The sequence below is a fragment of the Heterodontus francisci genome, chromosome 46 (assembly GCF_036365525.1).
Source record: "Heterodontus francisci isolate sHetFra1 chromosome 46, sHetFra1.hap1, whole genome shotgun sequence".
Lineage (NCBI taxonomy): Eukaryota > Metazoa > Chordata > Chondrichthyes > Heterodontiformes > Heterodontidae > Heterodontus > Heterodontus francisci.
In genome coordinates this window covers 18,514,648-18,539,142 of record NC_090416.1, presented here as the reverse complement: position 1 = coordinate 18,539,142, position 24,495 = coordinate 18,514,648, and the positions used below count along the sequence as shown (strand labels likewise).

At 49.2% G+C, this 24,495-nt stretch overlaps 1 protein-coding gene across 2 annotated transcripts; it reads left to right on the top strand.

Annotated features, from left to right (window-relative positions):
- The first annotated feature begins 400 nt into the window (after positions 1–400).
- Positions 401–15,853, top strand: rit1 (Ras-like without CAAX 1). 2 transcript variants are annotated; one of them, XM_068022877.1, is made up of 6 exons: positions 402–694; positions 2,386–2,516; positions 11,218–11,274; positions 12,050–12,123; positions 12,841–13,032; positions 13,986–15,853. In XM_068022877.1, the coding sequence occupies exons 2-6, from the start codon at positions 2,417–2,419 to the stop codon at positions 14,214–14,216; spliced, it is 654 nt and encodes a 217-aa protein (XP_067878978.1). In that variant the 5' UTR covers positions 402–694; positions 2,386–2,416; the 3' UTR covers positions 14,217–15,853. The 2 variants fall into 2 exon arrangements, with proteins under 2 accessions (XP_067878979.1, XP_067878978.1); XM_068022878.1 differs by lacking the exon at positions 2,386–2,516 and having other exon boundaries at positions 401–694.
- The last annotated feature ends 8,642 nt before the right edge of the window (positions 15,854–24,495 follow it).

The following is a 24,495-nucleotide window of genomic DNA, read 5'->3' as shown; positions in this document are numbered from 1 at the left end:
CTTCACAACTTCACTCCCCCATCTCTGTAACCTCCTCCAGCCCCTACAACCCTCCCAGATCTCTGCGCTCCACCAATTCCGGCCTCTTGCGCATCCCCCGATTCCCATCGCTCCACCATTGGCGGCCGTGCCTTCAGCTGCCTGGGGGTCCTAAGCTCTGGAATTCCCTCCCTAAACCTCTCTCTCCTCCTTTAAGACGCTCCTTAAAACCGACCTCTTTGGTCCAGCTTTTGGTCGCCGGTCCCCAATATCGCCTTGTGCGGCTCAGTGTCAAATTTTGTTTGATAACGCTCCAGTGACGCATCTTGGGGGACGTCTTATTACATTAAAGGTGCTGTATCAATGCAATTTGTTGTTGTTGAATGGTTTAGCTACTCACTGATCTAACCAGCAGGCCTGTCGCTTCCGTAGTTTGCATACTTCTGAAGCCCATAAACAAGGAAATACAAGGGATAAAGAAAAAAACAAGCTTCTTGGAGATGTGGGTACTACTTCCTGCAATCCTGTAACACCACGGCCACAAACCCAGCGGGCACTAAGACCCTGTGGGTGGCAAAAAGAGCAAAAACTTTGATAGAAAACTTCTGGGCTGGAGAGAAAGAGAGAGATTCAGAGGGAAGGAAAACTTAAAATACAAAAGCCATCCCGTTCTTCCGAGCAAGATGAGGGCGTGGGATCGCTGAGCCAGTTTGAGGTAACTTCTTAAAGTTCAGGGAAGAATTCAAACTTTTAAAACAAGCAAACCTTTTGCGAACTGTCAGGGCTCGACTTGGCTGGCATGTCACAACATTAATGATAACTCAAAGGTTTTAATGAATCTCTCGGTCATCTTTCCAAATTAAAAAAAGCCGAGTTCTGTTTTCACCTTTTAATTACGTGGTGCCCCTCCCAGCTTTGCGATGTGTTTTTAAATTTTAACGTAACCATTTTCGAAAATCTTTCATCTGTTCTATTTAGCTTCCCTTATAACCCTCGTCAGAACTTCCCTCAGCAAGGCCTCCAATACTGTGTGAAGCCTGGGCCCTCGCATAGTTCCTACCCCGAGATTGAAGTCACTAAGGGCAGGCTGGCTGCCCCAGATAAGGCGGGGCGAGGGAGACAGGGTTGTCTGAGTAATTGCAGAAACAGCTGCCTCAGCCTCTCACTTATAAAATTAATTATTTTGCACTAAAACTTGCAAATTAATTACAGTTGACTTTCTTTGAATAAAAATGATAATCACACCACAGCGTTCCACAAACCACATCAGCCTGGAAACACACGGCCAACACCCCTCCCTATCTCGGTCACCTCCTCCAGCCCCTACAACCCCTCCAAGATCTCTGCGCTCCTCCAATTCCGGCCTCTTGACCATCCCCCGATTCCCATCGCTCCACCATTGGCGGCCGTGCCTTCAGCTGCCGGGGGCCCTAAGCTCTGGAATTCCCTCCCTAAACCTCTCCGCCTCCCTCTCTCTCCTCCTTTAAGACTCTCCTTAAAACCCACCTCTTTGACCGAGCTTTGAATCACACATCCTCAATAGCTCATGTGGCCCGGTGTCAGATTGTTCGATTGGGCCTCGGAAGCCCCTTTGGGTTGTTTTACCAGGTTTATGTGCTATATAAATGAGAGTAGTTGTTCTTACCTGTGGGGAAAATGTAATGATGGTCTTCCTTTCCTGACGGCACAGACTCTGGCTGAGGACAGATTCGGGTGCGAGTTACCCATCTGCCACCTCACCCCAAGGGGGGCCATTCTTCGCACGGGCAGTGAATAGCTTCAAGCTGTTCCACCATGGAGTGCCTTGCAGCTGCACCTGCTCCTGCCCTGACAAGCCACCCGCTTTGTCCTTTCCCAGCTTTGGTGGGGGTGGGGGGGGGGGGGGGGGGGGGGGTGGCGCCGGATGTCAATGGACTGTGATCAGGTGCCAGAACCCTGGCTGATTTACAACACCCCTCTCCCAACTCAAGGAGCCAAGGCCAACTGCAATGCACCAGATCGCCAAACGCGGTGCAGGTTGGGCATAGGCTCACTGCCCCCTGACTGCACAATAGCCGATTGAGACAAGCGGGCAGCTCCTGCCCCTTCATCCTGCCAAGGGAGAAATAACTTTCATCTTGTTGTCAATTTTCTGGGGCGGCACAGCAAGATCGGTCGTGTTTCTTCAGCTCCAAACATCTCACAGGACTTTTTTTTGGGCTGCAGGAGAAACTCTCGGGGCTGAGCTTGTTTCTGTCAGGCGTAAAGGTGGCCGGGGGGAGGTAAAGAAGGGGACCTGACCCAAACTTCGTTTAAAATACTGAGGGGCAGAGACCACCGCCAGCTGAGAAGAGGGCTGGGCACAAGGGACCGTGTTGACCCAAGCTTCCCTGGGCAGGAAGATAACATCCTCATTTGTATCTGCAGCTTGGAAACGGGAGTAAAGCCAGGTTTAACCATGGAGTCAGCAGCTTCGGTCAGGCTGAGTGCCAGTGCTTCCAGCGGAATCCGCGAGTACAAGATCGTGATGCTGGGGGCAGGGGGAGTCGGGAAGAGCGGTAGGTGGACGGACTTGCTGTTGGAATTTATTGCGGCTTTCCCTTCCAGAATCAGGTCCAACTCGGTTCTGTGGTACAGAGGCCAGGTGCTGAGCGTGCAAACTGCTATTCTTCATGCTGGGGCTCCAGACTGGAAATGCCATCAGGTTATTCCACTGCAGGGGGCAGTGCAGATGTTGCAGGACAAAAGACCCTGATAAACCTTCACAGAACACCTTAGGCCTCAACTGGAATAGGGTGGCCATTTCTGGGGACAAGACTTGAGAAAGGATGTGAAGGCCCCGGTGAGGGTGTGGGGGAGATTCATCAAAATAGTACCAGGGATCAGTTATGTGAAGAGAATGGAGAAGCTGGGACTGTTCTCCCCACAGCAGAGAAGGTTAAGAGGAGTTTGAATAGGTGTTAAAAAAATTACAAGGAGTTTTGTTCAGAGCAGAATGTGAAAGAAAAATGGTTTCCAAAAGAACAGAAGCAGGAGTAGGCCATTCGGCCCCTCGAGCCTGCTCCACCATTCAATAAGATCATGGCTGATCATCTACCTCAACTCCCCTTTCTCACACTATCCTAATTTTTTTTTCATTTGTTCATGGGATGTGGGCATCGCTGGCTAGACCAGCATTTATTGCCCATCCCTAATTACCCTTGAGAAGGTGGTGGTGAGCTGCCTTCTTGAACCGCTGCAGTCCATCTGATGCAGGTACACTCTCAGTGCTGTTTGGAAGGGAGTTCCAGGATTTTGACCCAGTGACAGTGAAGGAAGGGCGATATAGTTCCAAGTAATGATGGCGTATGGCTCGGAGGGGAACTTGCAGGTAGTGGCGTCCCCATGTCCTTCTAGTTGGTAGAGTTCGCGGGTTTAGAAGGTGCTGTCTAAGGAGCCTTGGTGTATTTCTGCAGTGCATCTTGTAGATGGTACACACTGCTGCCACTGTGCATCGGTGGTGAAGGGAGTGAATGTTTGTGGATGGGGTGCCAATCAAGCGGTTTGCTTTGTCCTGGATGGTGTCGAGCTTCCTGAGTGTTGTTGGAGCTGCACCCATCCAGGCAAGTGGCGAGTATTCCATCACACTCCTGACTTGTGCCTTGTAGATGGTGGATAGGCTTTGGGGAAGACAGGAGGTGAATTACTCGTAGAATTCCTAGCCTCTTTGTTCAATCCCTTAATGTCCAAAATCTATCGATCGCAGTCTTGAATATACTGAGCAACTGAGCATCCACAGCCCTCTGGAGTAGAGAATTCCAAAGATAGGAGGGTCAGTAACCAGAGGACAAATTTAAAGTAATTGGCAAAGGAAGCAGAGGGGAGATGAAGAGAGTGGTTGTGATCTGGAACGCGCTGCCTGAAAGGGCGGTGGAAGCAGATTCAACAGTAACTTTCAGAAGGGGAATTGGAGAAATACTTTAACGTTTCCAGTGCTAATGGGAAAAGAGCAGGGGGGGTGAGACTAATTAGACAGCTCTTTCAAAGAGTTGGCCCAGGCAGGAAGGGACGAATGGCCTCCTCTGTGCTGAGTCACTATGGTTCCCAAGTCATTGAAATGCATAGCACAATGAGTAGCAAGTTGGAAAATCAGGTTTTAGCTTTCAAAGCTTCTGACTGGAGAATTAAGATAACCACCCAAGGTTTTAATCAATATGTGGGGGCTTTCATTTACTTGGGTGTGTTTTTTTTCAGTGGTTGCTGGGTAGCCTTCCATCTCAGTGAGGAGCCCTGGTGATGAGCTGACTGTGTAGCAAACAGTGTGATTTAATGCCTGGCAGATTAGACCAGTTCCTCAAAGCTTTCACGATTGGTCCTTTCTCTGTGCAAGCCATCCCCCAAGTGCCATGTGACCTCGAGGCTCAAAATACACAAGAGTCCGTCAGTCAACACCTGGAGAGAGAAAAGACGGATTAAAGTTTCGGGTCTGACCTTTAATTCCTTGACAGCCAATTTATTTCCCTCCCTTATGGTCAAAATTTTTACTTCAATGAATTTTGCAGCACAGAAACAGGCCATTCGGCCCATCTGCTCTGTGCTGCTGCTTCTGCTCCAAACGGGCCTCCTCCCTCTTCATCTCATCCTATCACCATATCTTTCTATTCCTTTCTCCCGCATGTGTTTATCCAGATTCCCCTTAAACACATCTCTGCCATTCACCTCAGCCACTCCCTGTGGTAGCGAGTTCCACATTCTCACCACTCTCTGGGGAAAGGAGTTTTCTCCTGAATTCCCCATTGGATTTATTAGTGACTGTCTTATATTGATGGCCCCCTAGTTCTGGATTTCCCCACAAGTGGAAACATCTCTACATTTACTCGACCAAACACCCTCTCATAATGTTAAAGATCTCGATCAGCTCACGCCCCTCAGCCTTCTCTTTTCGAGAGAAAAGAGCCCCAGTATTTTCTGATCAGTATAACCTCTCAATTCTGGCATAATTCTTCTAAAGTTGATTAATTTCGGCTCCGCACAGTTTACCCATCCCCCACCGCACAGATCAAACCATCTCAGTTCCGCCCCCCTCCTTCCCTGCTTACCATGATGTCATTCTCCTCTCCTCTCTCGACATTTCAGGAATGTCCTCCCTCAGAACTGGGGTTTTCCCACAGGGATTAAGTGATGTCATCTGTTCATCCCATAATATCCAACAGGAAGAGATGCCACAGCAACCCAAATGCCCTGACTAAGCAAGCAGAGGGCTCAGAATCGAAAACAGTGGCGAAGTGGAGGCATTAAAGAGGGGGCACCGAGTTAGACAATGAACAGTATGATTCATTACACAAGCGTTAATTCAGTTTAAAAACTTACATTTATCTCGCACCTTTATTGCAGTAAAAAAAAACATTCCAAGGTGCTTCACAGGAGTGTTATCAGACACAAACAAGGAAATATTAGGACAGGTGGACAAAAGCTTGGTCAAAGAGGTCGGTTTTAAGGAGCGTCTTAAAGGTGGTTAGGCTTCGGGAGGGAATTTCAGAGCTGAGGGCCCCAGGCAACTGAAGGCACGGCCGCCATTGGTGGAGCGATGGGAATCGGGGGATGTGCAAGAGGCCGGAATTGGAGGAGCGCAGAGATCTGGGAGGGTTGCAGGGGCTGCAGGAGGTGACAGAGATGGGGGGAGGGGTGAGGGGAAGAGGCCACAAAGAGATTTGAACACAAGGACTGGGGATGGACCCAGATAACATTCCAGTGTGTCATAGAGAGAAAGTGTACCCTGCGCAGGGTGGATTGATCAGATTTCTTGTCAAACTTATTCTGTTGGGATTTCCGAATGGCCTGGTATTGGGGCCTGGATAGTTTCTGGCATCTACTGATACGTCAGTTAATGACGAGGTGGTGGAGCGGGACTTATGGCAGGACTCACAGCAACCAGTCCACAGAATCTATTTAAACAGCGCACTACAGCAGTCTACAGAGTCTATTTAAACAGCACACTACAGCAGTCTACAGAGTCTATTTAAACAGCGCACTACAGCAGTCAACAGAGTCTATTTAAACAGCGCACTACAGCAGTCTACAGAGTCTATTTAAACAGCGCACTACAGCAGCCTACAGAGTCTATTTAAACAGTGCACTACAGCAGTCTACAGAGTCTATTTAAACAGTGCACTACAGCAGTCTACAGAGTCTATTTAAACAGCGCACTACAGCAGTCTACAGAGTCTATTTAAACAGCGCACTACAGCAGCCTACAGAGTCTATTTAAACAGCGCACTTCAGCAGTCTAGAGTCTATTTAAACAGCGCACTACAGCAGTCTACAGAGTCTATTTAAACAGCGCACTACAGCAGCCTACAGAGTCTATTTAAACAGCGCACTACAGCAGTCTAGAGTCTATTTAAACAGCGCACTACAGCAGTCTACAGAGTCTATTTAAACAGCGCACTACAGCAGTCTACAGAGTCTATTTAAACAGCGCACTTCAGCAGTCTACAGAGTCTATTTAAACAGCGCACTACAGCGGTCTAGAGTCTATTTAAACAGCGCACTACAGCAGCCTACAGAGTCTATTTAAACAGCGCACTACAGCAGTCTAGAGTCTATTTAAACAGTGCACTACAGCAGTCGACAGAGTCTATTTAAACATCGCACTTCAGCAGTCTAGAGTCTATTTAAACAGCGCACTACAGCAGTCTACAGAGTCTATTTAAACAGCGCACTACAGCAGCCTACAGAGTCTATTGAAACAGCGCACTACAGCAGTCTAGAGTCTATTTAAACAGCGCACTTCAGCAGTCTATTTAAACAGCGCACTTCAGCAGTCTATTTAAACAGCGCACTTCAGCAGTCTATTTAAACAGCGCACTTCAGCAGTCTATTTAAACAGCGCACTTCAGCAGTCTAGAGTCTATTTAAACAGCGCACTTCAGCAGTCTAGAGTCTATTTAAACAGCGCACTACAGCAGTCTAGAGTCTATTTATACAGCGCACTACAGCAGTCTAGAGTCTATTTATACAGCGCACTACAGCAGTCTAGAGTCTATTTAAACAGCGCACTTCAGCAGTCTAGAGTCTATTTAAACAGCGCACTACAGCAGTCTAGAGTCTATTTAAACAGCGCACTACAGCAGCCTACAGAATCTATTTAAACAGCGCACTACAGCAGCCTACAGAGTCTATTTAAACAGCGCACTACAGCAGTCTAGAGTCTATTTAAACAGCGCACTTCAGCAGTCTATTTAAACAGCGCACTTCAGCAGTCTAGAGTCTATTTAAACAGCGCACTTCAGCAGTCTAGAGTCTATTTAAACAGCGCACTACAGCAGTCTAGAGTCTATTTATATAGCGCACTACAGCAGTCTAGAGTCTATTTATACAGCGCACTACAGCAGTCTAGAGTCTATTTATACAGCGCACTTCAGTAGTCTAGAGTCTATTTAAACAGCGCACTTCAGCAGTCTAGAGTCTATTTAAACAGCGCACTTCAGCAGCCTACAGAATCTATTTAAACAGTGCACTACAGCAGCCTACAGAGTCTATTTAAACAGCGCACTACAGCAGCCTACAGAGTCTATTTAAACAGCGCACTACAGCAGTCTAGAGTCTATTTAAACAGCGCACTACAGCAGTCTACAGAGTCTATTTAAACAGCGCACTACAGCAGTCTACAGAGTCTATTTATACAGCGCACTACAGCAGTCTAGAGTCTATTTATACAGCGCACTTCAGTAGTCTAGAGTCTATTTAAACAGCGCACTTCAGCAGTCTAGAGTCTATTTAAACAGTGCACTACAGCAGCCTACAGAGTCTATTTAAACAGTGCACTACAGCAGCCTACAGAGTCTATTTAAACAGCGCACTACAGCAGCCTACAGAGTCTATTTAAACAGCGCACTACAGCAGTCTAGAGTCTATTTAAACAGCGCACTACAGCAGTCTACAGAGTCTATTTAAACAGCGCACTACAGCAGTCTACAGAGTCTATTTAAACAGCGCACTTCAGCAGTCTACAGAGTCTATTTAAACAGCGCACTACAGCAGCCTACAGAGTCTATTTAAACAGCGCACTACAGCAGTCTAGAGTCTATTTAAACAGTGCACTACAGCAGTCGACAGAGTCTATTTAAACAGCGCACTACAGCAGTCTACAGAGTCTATTTAAACAGCGCACTACAGCAGCCTACAGAGTCTATTTAAACAGCGCACTACAGCAGTCTAGAGTCTATTTATACAGCGCACTACAGCAGTCTAGAGTCTATTTAAACAGCGCACTACAGCAGTCTAGAGTCTATTTAAACAGCGCACTTCAGCAGTCTATTTAAACAGCGCACTTCAGCAGTCTAGAGTCTATTTAAACAGCGCACTTCAGCAGTCTAGAGTCTATTTAAACAGCGCACTACAGCAGTCTAGAGTCTATTTATACAGCGCACTACAGCAGTCTAGAGTCTATTTATACAGCGCACTACAGCAGTCCAGAGTCTATTTAAACAGCGCACTTCAGTAGTCTAGAGTCTATTTAAACAGCGCACTTCAGCAGTCTAGAGTCTATTTAAACAGCGCACTTCAGCAGCCTACAGAATCTATTTAAACAGCGCACTTCAGCAGCCTACAGAATCTATTTAAACAGTGCACTACAGCAGTCTAGAGTCTATTTAAACAGCGCACTTCAGCAGTCTACAGAGTCTATTTAAACAGCGCACTTCAGCAGTCCAGAGTCTATTTAAACAGCGCACTACAGCAGTCTAGAGTCTATTTAAACAGCGCACTACAGCAGTCTAGAGTCTATTTAAACAGTGCACTACAGCAGTCTACAGAGTCTATTTGAAAAGTGCACTACAGCAGTCTACAGAGTCTATTTAAACAGTGCACTACAGCAGCCTACAGAGTCTATTTAAACAGTGCACTACAGCAGCCTACAGAGTCTATTTAAACAGCGCACTACAGCAGCCTACAGAGTCTATTTAAACAGCGCACTACAGCAGCCTACAGAGTCTATTTAAACAGCGCACTACAGCAGTCTAGAGTCTATTTATACAGCGCACTACAGCAGTCTAGAGTCTATTTAAACAGCGCACTTCAGCAGTCTAGAGTCTATTTAAACAGCGCACTTCAGCAGTCTAGAGTCTATTTAAACTGCGCACTTCAGCAGCCTACAGAATCTATTTAAACAGCGCACTTCAGCAGCCTACAGAATCTATTTAAACAGTGCACTACAGCAGTCTAGAGTCTATTTAAACAGCGCACTTCAGCAGTCTACAGAGTCTATTTAAACAGCGCACTTCAGCAGTCCAGAGTCTATTTAAACAGCGCACTACAGCAGTCTAGAGTCTATTTAAACAGCGCACTACAGCAGTCTAGAGTCTATTTAAACAGTGCACTACAGCAGTCTACAGAGTCTATTTGAACAGTGCACTACAGCAGTCTACAGAGTCTATTTAAACAGTGCACTACAGCAGCCTACAGAGTCTATTTAAACAGTGCACTACAGCAGCCTACAGAGTCTATTTAAACAGCGCACTTCAGCAGTCCAGAGTCTATTTAAACAGCGCACTTCAGCAGTCCAGAGTCTATTTAAACAGCGCACTACAGCAGTCTAGAGTCTATTTAAACAGTGCACTACAGCAGTCTACAGAGTCTATTTGAACAGTGCACTACAGCAGTCTACAGAGTCTATTTAAACAGTGCACTACAGCAGCCTACAGAGTCTATTTAAACAGTGCACTACAGCAGCCTACAGAGTCTATTTAAACAGTGCACTACAGCAGCCTACAGAGTCTATTTAAACAGCGCACTACAGCAGCCTACAGAGTCTATTTAAACAGCGCACTACAGCAGCCTACAGAGTCTATTTAAACAGCGCACTACAGCAGTCTAGAGTCTATTTATACAGCGCACTACAGCAGTCTAGAGTCTATTTAAACAGCGCACTTCAGCAGTCTAGAGTCTATTTAAACAGCGCACTTCAGCAGCCTACAGAATCTATTTAAACAGCGCACTTCAGCAGCCTACAGAATCTATTTAAACAGTGCACTACAGCAGTCTAGAGTCTATTTAAACAGCGCACTTCAGCAGTCTACAGAGTCTATTTAAACAGCGCACTTCAGCAGTCCAGAGTCTATTTAAACAGCGCACTTCAGCAGTCCAGAGTCTATTTAAACAGCGCACTTCAGCAGTCCAGAGTCTATTTAAACAGCGCACTTCAGCAGTCTAGAGTCTATTTAAACAGCGCACTACAGCAGTCTAGAGTCTATTTAAACAGCGCACTACAGCAGCCTACAGAATCTATTTAAACAGTGCACTACAGCAGCCTACAGAGTCTATTTAAACAGCGCACTACAGCAGTCTAGAGTCTATTTAAACAGCGCACTACAGCAGTCTAGAGTCTATTTAAACAGCGCACGACAGCAGCCTACAGAGTCTATTTAAACAGCGCACTACAGCAGTCTAGAGTCTATTTAAACAGTGCACTACAGCAGTCTACAGAGTCTATTTAAACAGTGCACTACAGCAGTCTACAGAGTCTATTTAAACAGTGCACTACAGCAGTCTAGAGTCTATTTAAACAGTGCACTACAGCAGTCTACAGAGTCTATTTAAACAGTGCACTACAGCAGCCTACAGAGTCTATTTAAACAGTGCACTACAGCAGTTTACAGAGTCTATTTAAACAGTGCACTACAGCAGTCTACAGAGTCTATTTAAACAGCGCACTACAGCAGTCTACAGAGTCTATTTCAACAGTGCACTACAGCAGTCTACAGAGTCTATTTAAACAGTGCACTACAGCAGCCTAGAGTCTATTTAAACAGGGCACTACAGCAGCCTACAGAGTCTATTTAAACAGCGCACTACAGCAGCCTACAGAGTCTATTTAAACAGCGCACTACAGCAGCCTACAGAGTCTATTTAAACAGTGCACTACAGCAGTCTACAGAGTCTATTTAAACAGCGCACTAGAGCAGTCTACAGAGTCTATTTATACAGCACACTACAAAATCCATTGAAGAGTCTCTATGAACCACAGCAAGCAGTACTTGTGACTGAAACCACAGCCACATTTCCTGATAAAAGTAGTGTGATTTCTCCAGCAAAATCCATAGAGTGGAGGGTAGTTACAGATTACAATTTGCTGTGTAATATTAATCATAGACACTGACTGCAGCGTCGTGTCCAGGTGAAACTGATGGGGAATTAGCCGATAATCTCGGTTTCAGCCGGGATTGTGGTCTCATTGTATGCAGCCGTGTCTGAAGGTATAATTTGATTTTCTCTTTGCAGCCATGACGATGCAGTTCATCAGCCATCGCTTCCTTGATTATCATGATCCAACAATCGGTAAGCAACTGCTTCAATGTGAACGATTCAGTGGGAGGGTTCAACTGAAACAAAAATCACCCCAGAGAGTGTTTGATGAGGACAGTGTAGAGGGAACTTTACTCTGTATCTAACCCCGTGCTGTACCTGTCCTGGGAGTGTTTGATGGGACAGTGTAGAGGGAGCTTTACTCTGTCTAAGCACAGTCATTTAAATATCTTGGTGTTCTGGAGCAGCTGCCACTCCCTGGTAATTGTTACCTGAACCTCTGTTGTGCAGGCAAAGGCTGGCAAGTGGTCAGCTAACAACAACTTATATTTATATGGCGCCTTTAACATAGTAAATTATCCCAGGGCACCTCACAGCAGCGATTATGAAAAAAAATCGACAGTCACATAAGGAGATATTAGGACAGGTAACTAAAATCTTGGTCAAAGAGGTCAGTTTTAAAGAGCGCCTTAATGGAGGACAGAGAGAGAGGCGGAGGGGTTAAGGGAGGAAATTCCAGAGCTTCGGGCCCCCAGGCAGCTGAAGGCAGGGCTGCCAGTGGTGGAGCGATGGGAATCGGGGGATGTGTAAGAGGCCGGAATTGGAGGAACGCAGAGATCTGGGAGGGTTGTCGGGGCTGGAGGAGGTGACAGAGATAGGGAGGGGTGTAGGGGCTGGAGGAGGTGACAAAGATAGGGAGGGGGTGAGGACATGGATGGGCAAGAGACACAAAGCATGATGAGCATGACCCGAGGTTTCCTTCCTCCTCCTAACTGATTTGTTTTAAAACCCACTCTCCATTTCTCAGAGGATGCCTACAAAACACGAGTTCGCATTGATGATGAGTCAGCACATCTGGACATTCTGGACACAGCGGGGCAGGTAAGTACTGAGAGGGCAAGACTGGACACTCCGGAGGACCACCCTAAGCTGGCTGCTTAACACCCCCTCTCCACTCCTGAAGGGTTAAATTACAAGGACAGGTTGCATAGACTAGGCTTGTATCCTCAAGTCCAGAAGCCGAAGGGTGATCTAACAGAGGTGTGCGAAAGATGATTAAATGATTCAATACAGAAAAGAGAGAGACTGTGTTTATTTTGAGGGGGGGGGGGTCCAGAACAAGGGGTCATAACCTTGAAATTAGAGCCAATTTGTGCACAGCAAGATCCCACAAGCAGTAATGAGAATCTCAACACTCTTTTTTTTTTGGTGTTGTTGTTTGAGGGATTAATATTGGTCCAGGACACTGGAGAGAGCTTCGCTGTTCTGCGTTGCAAGACTGGCGTGGGATCGAAGGCCACCTCAACATTCTAACATCTCATCCAAAAGATGGCGCCCCTCTCAGTGCTACCCCTCTGACTGCACAGCGCTCCCTCAATACTGTCAGCCTGGAGTTTGTGCTCAAGTCTTTGGAGGGGGATTTGAACCCATGAAATTGTGACTCACAAGGGGAGATTCCTACCCACTCAGCCACAAGTTTCTGGCTTTGTTGTCAATGGGTTAGGTAGAGGTGGGGGGGGGGGCAGAGATTTACATGCCCTTGGTACGTACGCCCGCCCGGATTCCCCGGCGACTGACCATTTCAATGCTGCTTTTCAGGCAGAGTTTACCGCCATGAGGGACCAGTACATGCGCGGCGGAGAGGGATTCATCATCTGTTATTCCATCACGGACCGCCGTAGCTTCCAGGAGGCCGTCGAGTTCAAGCAGCTGATCTACCGGGTGCGACACACCTATGACATCCCGGTGGTGCTTGTGGGGAACAAGTCGGACCTGGGCAACCTTCGACAGGTAAAAAAAGGCCCTCAAGACTGCCCTGTACCAGCAGCCCAGTCGCCTCAGCCAGCATGGGGTCATCCCTGGTGGCAGGAGATTAAATCGGCTTCGGCCCAAGTCACTCAGCAATTTATTCATTAAGAACTTCCATTTCTATAGCGCCTTTCTCAACCTCAGGCCATGGCACTACCGTTTGCAGCCAATCACTTTTTTCTTTTGAAGTGTGGTCACTGTTGTCATGCAGGAAACGGGGCAGCCAATTTGTGCACAGCAAGCTCCCACAAAAATGTGATAATGATGCAGATCGTCTGTGTTTTTGATAATGTTAGCTGAGGGATAAATACTGGCCCCAGGACACCAGAGAATTCTCCTGCTCTTTGTCAGAATAGCGTCTCTGGGAGCTTTTAGGCCCACGTGAGGGGGCAGTGGGGGCACCTGTTGTCCTGCCGGGAACTCTCCGGTGCCTCACCCAAGAGGCATTCCTGTTTACAACAAACCCAAACAGCATCACCCACTCCCGGTCCTCACCCAAACTCCACTAGTATTAAGGGCTCAATGCCTTTTCCAACTCCGCTGAAATTGGCACACAATAAACGGACAAGGGGTGGGAGGAGAATGGTGGGGTAGCGAAGAGGGAGGGAAAGTCGGAGAGGGGCAACTGAAGCCTGCTGCGGTTTTTATAGCAAAGGGTTAAGCGAGAGGATCCAGGGCAGCTGCAGCTCCTTCCGCACAGGCAGGGAGCGAATGGCTTGCTGTGTATTTCACAACAGAGCTCCACTGTGTGGTCAGCTCTGGTCACAGAGCTCCGCGTACAGACCACAGCCCAGCAAATAACACTGTCTCGTCACAGTGGAGCTGCAACCCTGCGCTGTCCAATGGGTGTGGTTCTCCCCCACCCCCTGGCCCTGATGTCGGGGTTCGGTTCTAGACTGCCAGCTAGCCTCTCTCTCCTTTTTTTTGCAACCCAGGTGTCGAAGGAGGAGGGCACGGTGCTGGCCCGGGAGTTCAACTGCCCGTTCTTCGAGACCTCGGCTGCCCTCCGATACTTCATTGACGATGTGTTCCACGCCATGGTGCGGGAGATCCGACGGAAGGAGAAGGAGGCGATGCTGGCTCAGGAGAAGCGCAGCAAGCTCAAGGACAGTGTTTGGAAAAGATTAAAGGGGCCTTTCAGAAAGAAGAGGGACTCGATAACGTGAGAGAGAGACTGGGGGTGGAAGCCCCATTGGGGGAACTGTGACTGCAGCCCCTCTGCACCCCACTGACAGCCTCTCACTGCTCTGCGGGTTAATGCGTGAGGGGTGTGTTTATGGGCTGATAATCAGTCACTTTGCAGTCATTACCCCCACCAACCCAACTCTCATCGCAACTGGAATGAAGCGGTACAGATTCTCTCTCTCTCTCTCCCCTCCCCTCCCTGACCCAACAGACTGACAGAGATAACCAGCCCAAAACTAAATAGAACAGCGATGACCTGATACACCGCAGTCATATTCATATTGCTATGCTAATAGACAGGTTTGTGCAACACATTTTAGGGCCACATTTGCACCCCCTCTAACACTTGCAACTTTTCAACACTAAAATATATTAAACACTTCCCAAAACAGTCACCCTGAGGACCAAACACTCCCAGGACAGGTACAGCACGGGGGTTAGATGCAGAGTAAAGCTCCCTCTACACTGTCCCCATCAAACACTCCCAGGACAGGTACAGCACGGGGTTAGATACAGGGTAAAGCTCCCTCTACACTGTCCCCATCAAACACTCCCAGGACAGGTACAGCACGGGGTTAGATACAGAGTAAAGCTCCCTCTACACTGTCCCCATCAAACACTCCCAGGACAGGTACAGCACGGGGGTTAGATACAGAGTAAAGCTCCCTCTACACTGTCCCCATCAAACACTCCCAGGACAGGTACAGCACGGGGTTAGATACAGAGTAAAGCTCCCTCTACACTGTCCCCATCAAACACTCCCAGGACAGGGACAGCACGGGGGTTAGATACAGAGTAAAGCTCCCTCTACACTGTCCCATCAAACACACCCAGGACAGGTACAGCACGGGGGTTAGATACAGAGTAAAGCTCCCTCTACACTGTCCCCATCAAACACTCCCAGGACAGGTACAGCACGGGGTTAGATACAGAGTAAAGCTCCCTCTACACTGTCCCAATGCTCCTAAGCCCCAATCTCACAAGAGCACCTCCTACTCACAACAGGTTGATCTGGTCAAAGATGCCCCTTTCGGCAGTCCACCTGCGATCTTCCTTTCACTATCCTGTGAACTGAACTCAAATCCAAGACCCAAACATTAAAAAAAAATGCCAGTCTTCACACTGACCCCCACATTCTCCATTTGCTGGTATTTATATGAACGGAATCCTCAAATTGATCTTCGCATTGACTGCTGTAGAAGCAAAGGCTGCCTTTTCATCACCTCACCCTTCCATGGAATTTCCTCTCCTCCCTCCTGTCTTGGTTATCAGGCGCCACAAGCGTCCTCGAGCACCTCAGCCTAAACGGCCAGTCTGCACAGACAACAAAGTGGTGGCGGGCTGCTCAACTGCAGGGTGCATCACAATCCTGCCTGATCCGGTTCCCCACTCGAAGTTGCAAAGCTTGCAGTGATCACTGACCAGCCACCGGGATAAAGGGATGATGTTTGAAGGCGAACACGACTGTAACAATTATGAACCTTGTTTGTGATGGGATCACCCTTAAAGCCGCACCCACTATCCTGCTGCTTGACGTAGAACTGATATATAATGTAAATTGATTGATGTAACGCTCTGGCTGGTGAGGATGTCTGACTATTAAACGAGGATAAAAATCTTTCCAGAGCAGCGGAAGGGGGAATAATTGGTTGCTTTTTCAATGAGCCAGCACCAGCATGGGGGGCTGAACGGCCTCCTTCTGAACTATATCATTTTATGAATAATCACACTGGGTCTTTGGGGGATGGAGGAAGAGCCATCAACTGCACTCCTGCACTCTGCTTTTATGTTATATTTAGAGATACAGCACTGAAACAGGCCCTTTGGCCCACCGAGTCTGTGCCGACGATCAACCACCCATTTATACTAATCCTACATTAATCCCATATTCCTCCCCCATCCCCACCTTCCCTCAATTCCCCAACCACCTACCTATACTAGGGGCAATTTACAATGGCCAATTTACCCATCAACCTGCAAGTCTTAGGCTGTGGGAGGAAACCGGAGCACCCGGAGGAAACCCACGCAGACACAGGGAGAACTTGCAAACTCCGCACAGACAGTACCCAGAATTGAACCCGGGTCGCTGGAGCTGAGAGGCTGCGGTGCTAACCACTGCGCCACTGTCACTTATAACCTTTTCTTTCTCTCCACTCGCCCCTGCTCTCCCCCCGCAAACACTGACAGTCTGACACCTCTGGCCCCTCACCAGAGAGAGGCCAATCCGCGAGAGGGGTGGCTGGCTATTCCGACACAGGGTTGCATCGCAGAAGTGCCCAGTGCCCACACAGCTCCCAGCATGAGGTCGCTGGATGGTAATCAGGAGCAGCAACCCTGGCTGATAACAACCCACATCCCCCCCACCTTCCTCTTCCAACTCCGAGGAACAGACCAAATTTTTTTTACAACCCAAACTGTCCGAGACCTGCTAACTAAGCACAGAACAACGAATTGGCTCATAAGGAATCTATCCTGTCTGAGGTTCAGACTCCAGCGTCCAGCTGCACCTGACTGCCCAGGACAGCCCATAACCACAAATCACTTTCCCCCAAGCTTTGGCAGACGGTGAGGCAGAGGGTCCCGTCCAGATAGCTCCAAAATAAACAAAAATCCCCAAAGATGTCACTGGGAGCAAAGTGCATCATATCCTTCCTGCCTCCTACAGACTCACCAGACACACAGATCGTACAGAATATCAGCAAGAAAAACAAACTTTTGGAAATCCACAGCAGGCCCATCAGCATCTGAAAGACAAAAAGATGGGTTCAGGTCTTGCATGAGTAACTTGATGAAGCGCATCGATTATTGAGTTGATTTTGACACAATGTCAGAGATTTGAAGAGGGAAGCAAAGGCTCAAAGACGGACTAAATTAAACTTGAAATAGTTCCATCACTGCCACCAATGATAGACTTGTCCCCACCAGTACTGTACCCCAGTGTTATACAGTGACAGACCTGTCCCCACCAGTACTGTACCCCAGTGTTATACAGTGACAGACCTGTCCCCACCAGTACTGTACCCCAGTTATACAGTGACAGACCTGTCCCCGCCAGTACTGTACCCCAGTGTTATATAGTGACAGACCTGTCCCCACCAGTACTGTATCCCAGTGTTATATAGTGACAGACCTGTCCCCGCCAGTACTGTACCCCAGTGTTTGACAGTGACAGACCAGTCCCCGCCAGTACTGTACCCCAGTGTTATACAGTGACAGACCTGTCCCCATCGGTACTGTACCCCAGTGTTATACAGTGACAGACCTGTCCCCGCCAGTACTGTACCCCAGTGTTATACAGTGACAGACCTGTCCCCGCCAGTACTGTACCCCAGTGTTATAGAGACAGACCTGTCCCCGCTAGTACTGTACCCCAGTGTTATAGAGACAGACCTGTCCCCGCCAGTACTGTACCCCAGTGTTATAGTGACAGACCTGTCCCCGCCAGTACTGTACCCCAGTGTTTGACAGTGACAGACCAGTCCCCGCCAGTACTGTACCCCAGTGTTATACAGTGACAGACCTGTCCCCATCGGTACTGTACCCCAGTGTTATGCAGTGACAGACCTGTCCCCACCGGTACTGTACCCCAGTGTTATACAGTGACAGACCTGTCCCCACCAGTACTGTACCTCAGTGTTATACAGTGACAGACCTGTCCCCACCGGTACTGTACCCCAGTGTTATACAGTGACAGACCTGTCCCCACCAGTACTGTACCCCAGTGTTATACAGTGACAGACCTGTCCCCACCAGTACTGTACCTCAGTGTTATACAGTGACAGACCTGTCCCCACCAGTACTGTACCCCAGTGTTATACAGTGACAGACCTGTCCCCACCAGTACTGTACCCCAGTGTTATACAGTGACAGACCTGTCCCCACCAGTACTGTACCCCAGTGTTATACAGTGACAGACCTGTCCCCACCAGTACTGTACCTCAGTGTTATACAGTGACAGACCTGTCCCCACCAGTACTGTACCCCAGTGTTATACAGTGACAGACCTGTCCCCACCAGTACTGTACTCCAGTGTTATACAGTGACAGACCTGTCCCCACCAGTACTGTACCCCAGTGTTATACAGTGACAGACCTGTCCCCACCAGTACTGTACCCCAGTGTTATACAGTGACAGACCTGTCCCCACCAGTACTGTACCCCAGTGTTATACAGTGACAGACCTGTCCCCACCAGTACTGTACCCCAGTGTTATACAGTGACAGACCTGTCCCCACCAGTACTGTACCTCAGTGTTATACAGTGACAGACCTGTCCCCACCAGTACTGTACCCCAGTGTTATACAGTGACAGACCTGTCCCCACCAGTACTGTACCCCAGTGTTATACAGTGACAGACCTGTCCCCACCAGTACTGTACCCCAGTGTTATACAGTGACAGACCTGTCCCCACCAGTACTGTACCCCAGTGTTATACAGTGACAGACCTGTCCCCACCAGTACTGTACCCCAGTGTTATACAGTGACAGACCTGTCCCCGCCAGTACTGTACCCCAGTGTTATACAGTGACAGACCTGTCCCCACCAGTACTGTACCCCAGTGTTATACAGTGACAGACCTGTCCCCACCAGTACTGTACCCCAGTTATACAGTGACAGACCTGTCCCCGCCAGTACTGTACCCCAGTTATACAGTGACAGACCTGTCCCCGCCAGTACTGTACCTCAGTGTTATATAGTGACAGACCTGTCCCCACCAGTACTGTACCTCAGTGTTATACACTGACAGACCTGTCCCCACCAGTACTGTACCCCAGTGTTATACAGTGACAGACCTGTCCCCACCAGTACTGTACCCCAGTGTTATACAGTGACAGACCTGTCCCCACCAGTACTGTACCCCAGTGTTATACAGTGACAGACCTGTCCCCACCAGTACTGTACCCCAGTGTTATACAGTGACAGACCTGTCCCCGCCAGTACTGTACCCCAGTGTTATACAGTGACAGACCTGTCCCCACCAGTACTGTACCCCAGTGTTATACAGTGACAGACCTGTCCCCACCAGTACTGTACCCCAGTTATACAGTGACAGACCTGTCCCCGCCAGTACTGTACCCCAGTTATACAGTGACAGACCTGTCCCCGCCAGTACTGTACCCCAGTGTTATATAGTGACAGACCTGTCCCCACCAGTACTGTACCTCAGTGTTATACAGTGACAGACCTGTCCCCACCAGTACTGTACCCCAGTGTTATATAGTGACAGACCTGTCCCCACCAGTACTGTACCCCAGTGTTATTCAGACAGACCTGTCCCCGCCAGTACTGTACCCCAGTGTTATATAGTGACAGACCTGTCCCCACCAGTACTGTACCTCAGTGTTATACACTGACAGACCTGTCCCCACCAGTACTGTACCCCAGTGTTATACACTGACAGACCTGTCCCCACCAGTACTGTACCCCAGTGTTTTCCAGTGACAGAGTCTGTCTGTTTTTGAACAGATGAGGAACCTCTACATACATAATCTAATTGTGAACATTCCCAGCAGAATCCGTCATCAAAACTGCACACTGTCACAGAGTAAGCACGTGCAGGAAAAAAAAGACATAATAAATTTCTTTTCCATCAATTCAATGGGATCTGGGAAGACTGGAGGGGGAACAGGGTTTTTAGGGATCTAGCCCTGCCTCGCCTAATAAAACCATCTGCATCCTGTGCTGCATTTGTCTGGTCAATGGGGAACTGACTGGTCAGCAGATTGAGATTGTTCTGGGTCTTCCCCGAATGCTCCCAAGCTCCCTCACCGCTGTCAGCCATGTGTCAGTGGGTTTCACTCCCCCACTCGAGACCCGAGCACAAACGTCCAGGCTCACACTCCGGTGCGGTACTGAAGGAGTGCTGCACTGTCGGCAAGTGCCGTCTTTCAGATGAGATGCTGAACTGTCCGCCCTCTCGGGGTGGACGCAAAAGATCCCACAGCTACTATTTCGAAGAGGAGCGTGGGTGTTCTGCCCAGTGTCCTGAGGCAATATTTATCCTGGTCATCATTAAAAAAAAAGACACATGATCTGGGGTTATTACCACAATGCCACTTGTGGGAGCTTGCTGTGGACAAACTGCAGCATTTCCTACATTACAACAATAACTACACTTCACAAGTACTTCCATTGGTAGTAAAGCACTTTGTAAAATCCTGGAGGTTGTGAAAGGTGCGAGAGAAAAGCAAATCTTTTGCATCTTTGCAACTCATTCACTGCCAGCCATTACCTTTCAAACCTTTTACAGAAAAACAGGGGATTAAAGCCAACTGGTTCGAGATTCTCGGTACAGAACAGCTGCTTGAAACAAGAACTTTTCTTTACACAATACCTTCCACCACGTCAGGATACCCCAAAGCGCTGCACAGCCATTTGAGCACTTTTGGAGAGTCGTCACTGTCGGCAAACGGGGGCAGCCAGTTCACGCACAGCAAGCTCCCACACCGCAGATCATCTGTGGCTTTTTTTTTTAATGTTGTCAGCTGAGGGATTACATTTGACCCAGGACACCAGTGAGAACCCCCCCCCCCCGCTCTTCCTCCAATAGTGGACGATTCTACATCCGCCCGAGAGGGCGTCGACTTTATTGCCTCAGCCCAAAGATGGCTCCTCTGCCAGTGCAGCGTTTTCTCAGTACAGCGCTGGGGGTGTCAGCCTGCACTGCATCATTGAAGTCACCGGAGCGGGGCTCGAACCCACGGCCTTTGAACTCAAGAGGCCAGATGGGGCGGTGGGGGGCCCTTCTTGTAAATTGTCCGATTTTCTTCCAGTCTGGGGATGAGGATTAATTCGACCAAGTCAGGCCAAAAGCGACACAGGGGCCTGGGGAATTGGGGTTAGTCTCAGGGCAAGCAGTCCTGAGTGGGAGAGTAACTCTTCATCTGCCCCAGGGGTCATCAGTAATACTAATTGTGGGGGGTGGGTGGGTGCGAGAAGGGGGTTGGGAATGGGGACAGAAAGAGAATTGATCAGCGTCAATCACAAAGATCATTTCAGCCCACTGCTCCTCCCCACCACCATTGGCACAGCAGGAACAGGTGGGTGTCTTGGAGCAGGACAGACATGAACAGTCTGGGACCAGTAAACCATCTGTTCCAACGAGGTGAAACAGAGTAGGTTAGGCTGCGAGTAAAACAATTGTGTTATAGGGTGTGCGAGGATCACACGCACACAGGCACGTTAGACCTGATACATAGCTGTGTTACAGGGTGTGCGAGGATCACACGCACGTTAGACCTGATACATAGCTGTGCACACATACACACAGATGCACAGGAATGTGCACATACAACACCACCTTTTCCCTCCCAGGAATTCAAAGTGTCAGCTGTAACAGTGCAAAGCTTTCTCTCTCTCTCTCGTCCGATACAGAAGGTGGTGGGTTCAATTCCCATTCATTCCAAAGAGTGAGCTCATAGTCCAGCTCGGGACTCACAGTGCAATACCGAGGGGAGTGCCGCACCGTCGGAGGGTCGGCACCGAGGGGAGTGCCGCACCGTCGGCACCGAGGGGAGTGCCGCACCGTCGGCACCGAGGGGAGTGCCGCACCGTCGGAGGGTCGGCACCGAGGGGAGTGCCGCACCGTCGGAGGGTCGGCACCGAGGGGAGTGCCGCACCGTCGGAGGGTCGGCACCGAGGGGAGTGCCGCACCGTCGGAGGGTCGGCACCGAGGGGAGTGCCGCACCGTCGGAGGGTCGGCACCGAGGGGAGTGCCGCACCGTCGGAGGGTCGGCACCGAGGGGAGTGCCGCACCGTCGGAGGGTCGGCACTGAGGGAGTGCCGCACCCTCAGAGGGTCGGCACTGAGGGAGTGCCGCACCGTCAGAGGGTCAGCACTGAGGGGAGTGCCGCACCGTCAGAGGGTCAGCACTGAGGGGAGTGCCGCACCGTCAGAGGGTCAGCACTGAGGGGAGTGCCGCACCGTCAGAGGGTCAGCACTGAGGGGAGTGCCGCACCGTCAGAGGGTCAGCACTGAGGGGAGTGCCGCACCGTCAGAGGGTCAGCACTGAGGGGAGTGCCGCACTGTCAGAGGGTCAGCACTGAGGGGAGTGCCGCACCGTCACAGGTGCCATCTTTGGGATGAAACATTAAACCAAGATGCCCATCTGTCCTCACAGGTGGAGGTAAAAGATCCCTCGGCTGCTATTACAAAGAGCAGTGGGAGTTCTCCCCGGTGTCCTGGGCCCAATATTTATCCCTCAATCAACATCACTAAAAAACATTATCTGGTCATTATCACATTGCTGCTTGCGAGATTGTGCTGTGCTCAAACTGACCACTGCATTTCCGACATTACAACAGTGACTACACTTCAAAAAAAAATCCCATTGATCGTAAAGCACTTTGAGATACCCGAAGGTCATGAAAGCGATGATTGAAACACAGGCCCTTCTTTCATCACCATCACTAATTGTTTCCTACCTTTCCCCAGCTGATTGCTCTCCTCTTGGGCTGCTCACTCTCACTGGGGTTTCTCGTCTCACCTAAATGGTTATTCACCACTTGCCACAGAAGAACCTAGACAGAAAGTGTTAGAATACTGGGTACGGACAGAGCATCATGATCGAAGCACATGCTGTCCTCGCTCACCATCCACACAGGAGTCACTGGGCAGTGATCAGGAGCAGTTTCCCTACTGATGTTAATGCAGCTCCCTCACACTCAGTAACCCCTCTCCCCACAGCACCCTGTGTTATTGACTGTATCTCTACTGATGTTAATGCAGCTCCCTCACACTCAGTAACCCCTCTCCCCACAGCACCCTGTGTTACTGACTGTATCTCTACTGATGTTAATGCAGCTCTCTCACACTCAGTAACCCCTCTCCCCACAGCACCCTGTGTTACTGACTGTATCTCTACTGATGTTAATGCAGCTCCCTCACACTCAGTAACCCCTCTCCCCACAGCACCCTGTGTTACTGACTGTATCTCTACTGATGTTAATGCAGCTCCCTCACACTCAGTAACCCCTCTCCCCACAGCACCCTGTGTTACTGACTGTATCTCTACTGATGTTAATGCAGCTCTCTCACACTCAGTAACCCCTCTCCCCACAGCACCCTGTGTTACTGACTGTATCTCTACTGATGTTAATGCAGCTCCCTCACACTCAGTAACCCCTCTCCCCACAGCACCCTGTGTTACTGACTGTATCTCTACTGATGTTAATGCAGCTCCCTCACACTCAGTAACCCCTCTCCCCACAGCACCCTGTGTTACTGACTGTATCTCTACTGATGTTAATGCAGCTCTCTCACACTCAGTAACCCCTCTCCCCACAGCACCCTGTGTTACTGACTGTATCTCTACTGATGTTAATCCAGCTCCCTCACACTCAGTAACCCCTCTCCCCACAGCACCCTGTGTTACTGACTGTATCTCTACTGATGTTAATGCAGCTCCCTCACACTCAGTAACCCCTCTCCCCACAGCACCCTGTGTTACTGACTGTATCTCCACTGATGTTAATTCAGCTCCCTCACACTGTCACTCAGTAACCCCTCTCCCCACAGCACCCTGTGTTACTGACTGTATCTCTACTGATGTTAATGCAGCTCCCTCACACTCAGTAACCCCTCTCCCCACAGCACCCTGTGTTACTGACTGTATCTCTACTGATGTTAATCCAGCTCCCTCACACTCAGTGACCCCTCTCCCCACAGCACCCTGTGTTACTGACTGTATCTCCACTGATGTTAATCCAGCTCCCTCACACTGTCACTCAGTAACCCGTGTTACTGACTGTATCTCTACTGTTGTTAATTCAGCTCCCTCACAGTCACTCAGTAACCCGTGTTACTGACTGTATCTCTATTGAGGTTAATTCAGCTCCCTCACACCAATGAGCAGAGCAATGCAAACATTCAGAGACAGGATATATTTCAAGTGTTGGTTTAAAAGATTCTAACTTCTCTTCACCCCAATCAGCCTCTGGCTGAGGCAAGGGTTTCGACGGGAGTCGGGCCCCCCGATCCCCTCACTGGCCATTTCTCACGCATCAGCTATCACAGACGGTCCACACAGGTATTTTCCCAGCAAAGGTCACTGATCGTTAGCAGAAACAGTTCCGCTTCGCTAACCCTGGGATCACTACCCGAAGTCCAACCCTTGTTTCCCACCCACCCGCCGCCCTCTCTCTCCCCAGCATCAAGTGGTGACAGTCACTGGGAGCACTAGGTGTCTGCTTGGACACATCTCCATCCCTATTAGCCTCCCAAAAAACATACACGTGAAAGAATGTTCCCCCCCAGAGCAAAA